Source organism: Cynara cardunculus (genome assembly GCF_001531365.2).
Source record: "Cynara cardunculus var. scolymus isolate 2C chromosome LG 13, CcrdV1, whole genome shotgun sequence".
Taxonomy (NCBI): domain Eukaryota; kingdom Viridiplantae; phylum Streptophyta; class Magnoliopsida; order Asterales; family Asteraceae; genus Cynara; species Cynara cardunculus.
Window position 1 is genome coordinate 7,986,270 of NC_037540.1, and position 9,231 is coordinate 7,995,500.

General features: G+C 37.1%; 2 protein-coding genes across 2 annotated transcripts; one reads left to right on the plus strand and one right to left on the minus strand.

Moving 5' to 3' along the window:
• The first annotated feature begins 1,150 nt into the window (after positions 1–1,150).
• On the plus strand, positions 1,151–5,248 carry LOC112525105. Its single transcript, XM_025135062.1, has 2 exons — positions 1,151–1,642; positions 4,874–5,248. Exons 1-2 carry the CDS (start codon positions 1,347–1,349, stop codon positions 5,079–5,081), a joined length of 504 nt encoding a protein of 167 aa, XP_024990830.1. The 5' UTR covers positions 1,151–1,346; the 3' UTR covers positions 5,082–5,248.
• Positions 5,249–6,057: 809 nt separating this feature from the next.
• LOC112524385 (lysine histidine transporter-like 8) lies at positions 6,058–8,658 on the minus strand. Its single transcript, XM_025134176.1, has 5 exons — positions 8,303–8,658; positions 7,995–8,128; positions 7,293–7,711; positions 6,874–7,005; positions 6,058–6,739 (listed from the first exon to the last, which is right to left on the minus strand). Exons 1-5 carry the CDS (start codon positions 8,656–8,658, stop codon positions 6,251–6,253), a joined length of 1,530 nt encoding a protein of 509 aa, XP_024989944.1. The 3' UTR covers positions 6,058–6,250.
• Between the last annotated feature and the right edge of the window lie 573 nt (positions 8,659–9,231).

Sequence of the window (9,231 nt, forward strand, 5' to 3'; positions counted from 1 at the left end):
TTTTAACGAGACAAAAACCCATGACGTGCACAAAGTTGGGAAAGAGGGGAAAATTTTCCGGGTGTTACAATTATTTTGTGAATCCAATTACATAAATTAGCCTGGTGATTTCACTAAAATATCCGACAACTGATAACCAACAAAATCTCTCTCGATATCTCAAAATACACAAATTTATTAAATAAAATAGAAGAAACGAGATAAAGATGTTTTATGCTCCAACGAGCTTTACACTTGTTTATAACAATTCTACAGTTTCAAAATAAATGTCCATAATAAAAAAACACAATTATAAAAACATGTGATTATTATACTTTTTAATTAATAAAAAGAACTGCATAAACTAGATATTTACTTTTAAAAATAGACTAGTTGTGTGTCCGTGCAATGCGGCGGGATACTTGAATTTTAACGATTTTGAAGTTTCACTGATTTTATTAGAAAAGATTTAACGACGGTATAAGTTACACTTGGTCTATACATACTAATACAATTTGAATAAATAAGAGTTATGGTTCTAATTACAGTCTATCAATGAAAAAAAAAATTGTATGACGGTTTAAAATCCAACATATTTAAACGATTCCACAAATGTGTTCGAATTTATATCAAGAACAAAGAATCAAGAAATCGAGAGCGAGACCGAACGTTTAGAGCAATTGAATGAGAGATGAATGAAAGAACTTTTAATAACTCATGGTGAATATTAGTTTGAATCTCACATTGGGGGATGGGGAGAAAACATAGAGGTATGAGAGGGTGAAGACATGAGTGAAATGTGTCAAAAATATCTTGGGGAACATGAAAATAAAATGTAACAATGTGCATTGGTAACTTGTACAATATGTTATTTTAATTGTAGATTAAGAGATTTTAACACTGAATGCATAAAATAATAGTACTTAATGCATTATAAATTGTTTTTAAGACTTTGTACATAAATATATAATACTTTATGCATTAAAAATTATTTTCAAAACTTTTAATAAATCTGATTTATAAGGTAGTATAGATACTTATTTAAATAAAAAAAAGAATTAGAGGCTTGTTTTGAGAAACGTGGAGTATATACGGAATTGGGTGGGGAATGGCTGGTGAAGCATGTTATAAGGACAGGTATGTCCTTTTTGGTGGTTTCCATTCTCAAAGCATTTGGATTGGAGTCCATCAAAATTACGAGGGTTCATGTGTCATTTGGCAACAAAGGGAGAAAGAAAGGGTCGTTGACACTTCACGGACCCTCTCCCCCTTCCGCCCTTCCTGTTTCATCCGCCGGTAGTTGAAAATTATACACTTTTTCATCGCCGCCGACTACCTGCGGATGCTACCTCATACATTCGAATCCTATGCACCAACCAAACCTATATAGATCTGTAGATAGAGAGCGGCGTGGGATTGGAACTGTCAAGATGATACCGCGGTCGAGTTCTTTGCAGCAAGACAAGTTATTTAGATCTGTAGATCGCGAGGGGGTTGATGGCGGAGGTGTGACGTCGTTGCCACGGTCGAATCCTGTGCAACAGGAGAAAAGAATTACGCGATCAAATCTGGTGGACCAGCTCAGAGAGTATCAAATTCGATCGAAACATGATTGGGCCTCCGTCTCATTCTTTTCCTCCACTTCAAATCTCTCTTCCTCCAGGTGATATATCTATCTCTTAGGGTTTCTGTTTTGCGAATCGATTGTCTTCTGTACGGTTACGGTTTCGTATTAATGTAATTTTTCGTATTCTCAATTTCCCATCCTTCCGCAAAAAAAGAGATCGCAATTTTGAGTTTTAAGGCGTAGAGGAACCAGGAATGAATTTTAACCTCATAAGAAAAATGGCGGTACTTTTTTGGCATCGACGTTGGCTTAATTTTCATTTCTTTATGCTTGATTAAGGTTTCTTGGCTTCATTTCCTACATGTAGAAAAATGGCGGTGTTTTTTTGGCATCGACGTTGGCTTAATTTTTGTTTCTTTATGCTTGATTAAGGTTTCTTGGCTTCATTTCCTTGGTAACTTCTCATTGAATTTGTTTTTGTGACCTACAATGGTTGCCTGGTTAGGAAGTTTCATGACTTTTCAATCATTTGTTTAAGTGACCTATGATGATTGCTTGGTTAGGAAGATCGCATCTTCAGAATGATAGAACCAAGTTATGCATTCCCATAGGGCAATTCTTGTGAGAGCTACGGTTGTACTTCATAATACAGAGATTCTTGATAGAATTAGGCTGTACTTTCTAATAGCTGAAATTCTTGATAGAAGTAGGATTATAATTATTTTACTTATTAATTGTTATGTGTGATCTAAACTGATTTCTTTGCTTTTTGATAATCGATTTTGACTCGTATTTTGCAATTGAGCCAGTACTCATGTATATACTTGCATACGGATTTTGGCTTCTTATATGGAGTTTGTAGTATATGGAAACATGAATAAGGAATAACTAAGGATTTAGCTTCAAACATTCAAGCAGATTCATAGCCTATCCATACACGAAAAGAGATATATTTTCACCCATGACAATACTAATTTCAACTTCAAGGGATGTTTAGTAAATTCTTTAACTTCCTGGGAAATTTTAAATGACTTCATCAAACTTTGTGACAAATACTTGAATTAGAAAAATGTGGACGCATTTGTAGGAGGGATTTCTATCACTGTTGTAGTCAAGCGAACTGCAAACTAATTTTAAACTAGAAAAAAAATATTTAGATCTTTAGATTTTTGTGAGAAAAATAGATGTGGATTAAGTTTCATTGCAAACACGTGGATTAGAAAAATGCCCAACGTTGAAAATTAGTCCTTGAATTGAATTTGGATTATGGTAGGATGGAGCCATGGAGGTACTGTATATTTTCAGAATTTGTATAGTTGCAACTTGCATTTTAATTTCTACCTTAGTTGTGGAAATTACAATGTTTGAAATTAGTATTCAAGTCATAATTTTCCGTTAGCTAATGATTTTAGAGTACGCTTTTGTATTTGCTTATTAGAAGCAGGATCATATGAGAAATTTTGTTTATTGATAGTTATGTCTTCCCAGTTCCCCTACCTGTGAATTTTTTTTTGAAGGTAATTATGCATTTATGCTATTTGTATTGTAAAGGTTAAGATGCTTAAACCATACAACTTCAACCCTTAGACAATTTGTAGATAACGTATATGTTTTCTGAAATTAATAAAAATGCTAAGTTACCTTTAGACTATGTGTTCCAATTTCACTGGATGTTAATTTGTTCCAAATCCTAAAGTAGGAGAATGATTTGCAGATGGAAATACTTTGTTTTTTTACTTTTTATGTTATGGTTTAGAACTCAACATTGTGTAATCATTAACTGGGATTGTACCTCTAGGTTACAACTCTATTTCGTGTAATCATTAATTGGAAATTTACACCTCTATATATTAGAAGACCTTACCAGTAAGTGGAACACAGGGTGCATCCAAAGTAACCATAGGAGGACACAATCGTCAAGACTATTAAATGAATTAGCATTAGCATCAAGGCTAGAAGAAGTGTGATAATTACACATCAAATATGAAGTACCATGATCAAGTTTCTTCAAGAATCTCCTCAGAAACAAGATTTACAGTTAACTTGTTAGAGTCTACACTTGGTGAGATATTAGGAGCATCAGCACTGAGAAGCCTTCTGCTATATATGGTGCTACCAACATTAAGTAAACCTTGCCTAAATCTAATGGTGGTGATACTTTTTCTAAAGCCCTCTTGTTTGGCTTCCTCATGCACTACTTCTGTTGACTTATTCGCACATCGCCGCTATTGATAAAATTTAGATGCATGACATATTATTTTATTTCCAAGTTGATATCATTGGTATCCATATACATTGAAGAGGACGCTGGTAATTACTCTACTATACAACACCTTATGGAGACAATTGTCCTTTTGTGAGTTTGTCATGGTCAACGGTAAAATTTTAGACTGTATATTTAAGGGATCCATGAGACTATTGTTATTTATGGTCTTCAACAGAGTTGGTGTATGAGTTATACTTGAATTCAAGGTCTTCCTCCTTTGTAGGTGAACTAAATTCAATGATCATATTGTTTCTCCAACCATTTCCAAAACTTAGTAGCATGATCTTTGAGTCTCCAGTTGGCATAAGAAAACAAATACAAAAGAAACATGGTTATAGTATTAGTATTTAGTATGCATGTAAATCATTTATTTGATCTGTCAATGGAAGAGGCTATGAGCCATTGAACCATGGAATTCTAAATCATTTCTCATGGGCTCGATTGCTCTTAGTGTGATGCCTAGATTGGCCAAGTGATGCAAACATCTCACTAGAACCTGATCAATATTTTTAAATTGCTTATTTCATGAACATTCAAATACTTGTGACTGAACTCAAGAAGTTTGAGCCACGCCTTTGCTAGAAGTTAGAACACTGAAAAACCTATTTCTATATTCCTTCTAGATTTCTTGGTGGATTTTTTCTCAGACAAACTGAGTACATTTGAGGAACCATTCCTGTCTCATATCTTTTTCGCCCTCCTGCTTGAATAGGTAGGTGTCAACTATTCATTTTGAGCATTTAACATTTTTAGTTTATGTGTCCACCGACATGGTGTAGGAAGATATAAAAGATATGATTATGGATTCCATTTACTTGTTGTGAGAAGTACTTGTGATAGGACCACATAATGGAGAACGCAGAATGGAGACAATCATGATCTTAACCTATCCAATTTTGTCATCCCAACTCTGTATCTTGAAATCCTTATTTTTGTTGTAATGAATTTATTTTTGTTATTTTTCAACCTTTTCTTCAAGATTATTATCATGATGCGTTTTTTCAATTTGCTAAAGGAATCTTGTTTGAAGACTTCCCTCTTTTGATTACCTGAATGTGCAGGGTGGATGTAGTGGTGTTCGTAATTTGGGAACTTGTGATTCTAGCTTTTTTGGTTTTCTCGGCAGTTTCGTTGTATTTCCGGCACTTGAGACTTGGATTTGTTTTGGCAACCATCACATTGTTACTGCTATTATCTATGAAGGTAACAAAGCGTATAAAACTGGCCCAGAAAAAGAAACGAAGGATGCTTCTTCCTTTATCCATGTAGAAACACTAACAATTTGATGTCACCCCGACCCCAACTTTCGTTGTGTAAATTTGCAACAAATTTTGACCATTTCCAAGGTCTATCCCCTCTTTTTTTTTGGTTTATTCTGTTGTGTAATTGCAGTTGAAGCAAATGAATGATAAAGAATGGAAATTGATAGTGTTCTCTCAGATTTCATCCAAAATTGGACTCTCTTTCATGTTCTCCTATGTATGCTGATTATTTGTTATGTTGACTTCTAATTTGAGCATATCCTGTAGTAGCATTGTTTTTATACACACTGCAACTTCATACACTGTTGTGTTGGTATATCTTAGGTTTCCTTTAACATTTTTCATGTTGTGGAACCTGTTTACAAGGTCGGAGAATAACTAAGGGGGCCATTTACCAACACAAGTCGGGTAATGTTAAACGGGTAAGAGTGCGATTTGGGTGAGCGCTAACAACTGACCGAGGAATAGTCTTTCCCTTACCTTACTAGGCCAACCTCATGGACTGGTAAAAGGGAACAACATCTCTCACCGGGTAAGGTGAGAGGTGGTAAGCACTTAAAGATAAGGTAGTAAACAACCCCTAATATCATAACTATGGCTGCATATGTGTTGTGTTGGCCGGTTTGAAGGCTTTTTAGACAACCCAACCTAATTAGTGGGGTTTGAGAGATCTCAACATGTTATAAGAAGTTTAAAGCATAGCCCAACCCAACCAACCCGTGTGAGTTGGGTTGTGACATAAAATCACTGCACAACATACTTTAATCAATTAGCGGTGGAATTACGATACACTTACGGAAATAGCTAATTAAGGGCTGGTCAAATGTCTAATGTACATATTTATTAGGGAACAATCATATTAAATCTTAGGAATAGAGAGGCAATGGGTTTATTGGGTTAGGTTGAAATGACCCTAACCTCGTTCCAATCCAATACCTATGATTTGAAGGATTAGACATGAGGTTTGGTTTCTGGGTTTTGTGCACCCCTAAATTCTTAACTGTGGGGCCCATATAACATGAAGATATGTTGAAACCAATTATATATAATAGACGAACTAAATCTTACATTTTTGTCAGCCCTGAAAGCTTAAGTGCTTGTGCAGTTGTGTTGTACGACTATTAATGCATTAGGTAGTTGTACTTCATTTACATACATCGAGTGGTTAATTAATTTTCACTTTGGGTTGAAAAAATGGACTTCAATTCCTCGGGTTACTATCGTCCATATGGCTCCGAAAACAAGTAGCATGCTTAAGATCATCCCTAGGCATCCGAGGATCCAATTGAGCCACCACATTTTGCTAAACCTCTCGGGTGTCTTCATCACGATCCACATGAAACATGGATACGCAAACGTCACAGGTAGTGCAATGCCTCCTATCAGACCTGCTAGACTCGGCAAGAACGGAAGTGCAACTGCTACGAAAAACGCTAGGCCCCCGAAGAAAACCCGAGATCCTGCTCTCACCCACCATGGGCATGGCCCGTTCATTTTACTCACGTATCGCAACTCTAGGTTGTCAAAAACCGGCATTGCGTAGATTTGGAACGAGGTGAGGCTGTTGATGATGACAAGCATGCTTGTTAACCCTAGGATCGCTAGTGAAGTCGATTGTCCATGGTATTTGTACAATGCAGTTAACATTCCTCCGGTGGTAGGCATCTGCATCGACATACATGCATAAGATTCTAGTACATGGTACGTGGTTTAAGCCGGTAAAGTGTATACAGTAATTTAGAGACGTATAAGGTTAAGATCCGTTTGAGATTCGGAAGAGATGGTCTTGTTATTCTTACCATGTTACCATAGGCCCAGTAGCCACCGATCGCGAGAGGGAAGAGGCAGATTGCGATGATGAGATACGAGTACTTCACTCCTTTCCACATTGGTACACGCGATGGCTGCTTTAGCTTTGAAGGCATTGTACCCTATATAATTTATAACTCAACATTAATTAAATCATAGTATTGAAAATATAAACAATGAGTTTGCTACGAAAATACGAAATCCATAGGAAGGTTCGATTAACAAAAGCATAACCAATCCAGTTGCCCCAAAATACTGGACCTTGACGTGTCATCCAAATAAGTTTTGAACGAGGGTATTTTGGGAATAAAGCAACATTATTATAACGACAAAACATGGACGAGGGTATTTTGGGAATTGGATTATATCTTGAAAAGTTGGCTATTCTATGATGCACTTAACCAATTACCTGTATTTCAAGCACCAAATTGTGGCCTCGAAAAGCAAATGAAATGATTCCAAGGGCGTTTAGAACATCAGAGACCCTAGCAACTCCAGATACCTCCTCCGGCTGGTCGTAAGAGACACCTGCCGGCCTACCTTCAACAAGCGACACCACCCATATGACGGTGCAATACGAGACCGAAGCAATGGCCCCAATCAACGAAACCCCTGCCATGGAATTCAGGTTTGGGAGTTGTGTTAAGACAACTGCCGAGCAAGTGAAAACCAGGTACCACTCGATCATCGATAATGGGGAATCCTCTCCACGGATGGTGGTGAAGAATAGTTTCATGGTGGCTCCTCCAATCATGATAAGGGTTATGCACGTTCCACTCGAAAGATAGATGGTTGGTATTAATGTCATCAGCTTCCCTAATTTCTCACCTGATGCATACAATTAACAGTAGTCGAATCCACATGTTAGTACTGTGTTAATTTCCATTCCATCATTAAAAAAAGCCAACTTTTTACCATCTGTCTTGTTGTAAACTTATTGCAACGTTCGATTGATAGTTTGAAATGAAAATGTAGATAATTAAGTCGAACATACGATTAAGCAACCGAGTAGGGTAGTTACGGGCTTTTGAAACAAGATTTTATTTATTTAGTTTGTATTTTATGTAGTTATTAACCGAGATCTAGGAGTATTGAAAGTGAATATATATACCAAAAGCAGCCATGGAAAGCCATAGGTATCTGCTGTATCGTGTCCCAGATGGTGATTCATGGAGTTGAATCAGAAGCCAGAGGGTATACATTTGCCACGCAAAACCCACTGATAAACTCATTATCCCCCACACCCTGCATGCAAATCATCAATTTAAAACACACTTGTAATTAGTATTCATAATTACGTGATTCAAGCATCAAAATTAGTTAAACAAGTCTCAAATCACTGTTTGGATGGAATAGATGGTGTTTAAATTTGGTTAATAGATGAACTTAAAGCGAGTTAAGTAAAGTGAGCGTACGTACCAGCCAAGTGCAGTGAAGGCAAGGGGAAGAACAAGTGCTTGAACTCCGATTGCGGAGCTGAGGGTATGGAATGCTGCGTAAAAGGCGTTTCCATTCCTTGATTCCGTGATGGGAAGCCATTCATCGTGTGGGTTGAGCTTAGTCAACTCCAAGTAGCCTTGCATGGTTGCCATGGCCTTCTTCATGGGGCTAGCCAATGGAGTCATGACTCGTGTGATGAAGGGACTTTTGGGGGTCATCGGAATGGAATTGGCTGGAGAAGGGGAAGGATGTTCCAGTGGTGGTGGTGGAATTGAGATGATCGTGGAATTAGAAGCCGGAACGACACATTCTTTATTGGCCTTAGGATTACCCATCTCTTTTCTCAATAAGCCAAAGAAACAGATTCCAGTCTATACGTCTTATTAAAGAGATGGAAACCCGTATCTTCAAGTTTCTGTGTTTAATCTGGAAATTGGTATGGAGTTTTGTGGAACTTGTGGAAGGATCTTAGAATTTATAGGGTGAAGAAAATGCTTATTTATATGTAATGGATAAAAAATAAATATATAATGGAGGTAGGGGGTACGTGGAAGGGCAATAAAGCAGTAGTCTTTTGACTAATCCAATTGTCGTGGCTGCTGCATGCTCTTGTCCTTGTTTTTAGGCACTTTTACGTAAAGTTTTTCACCATGCAAATGCAACTCCTTTACTGTCAATTTTATCACGCCCATTTTGAAAATAAACATATATCAATCAATTGTGGTGTTTGATTGGTTTGAGTTTGACTTCAGAGATCAAAAACATCAGGAGGTCTCAGGTTCAAATTCAAGGAGGAATAAAAATCCCCTTGTGGCCATGGAGGTTCAAATGCGGTGACTCCAGACTATCTGCAAAGCAAGTGGTCGCCCTGAGATTAGTCGGCTCACATAACGGGTTGGATATCCAAC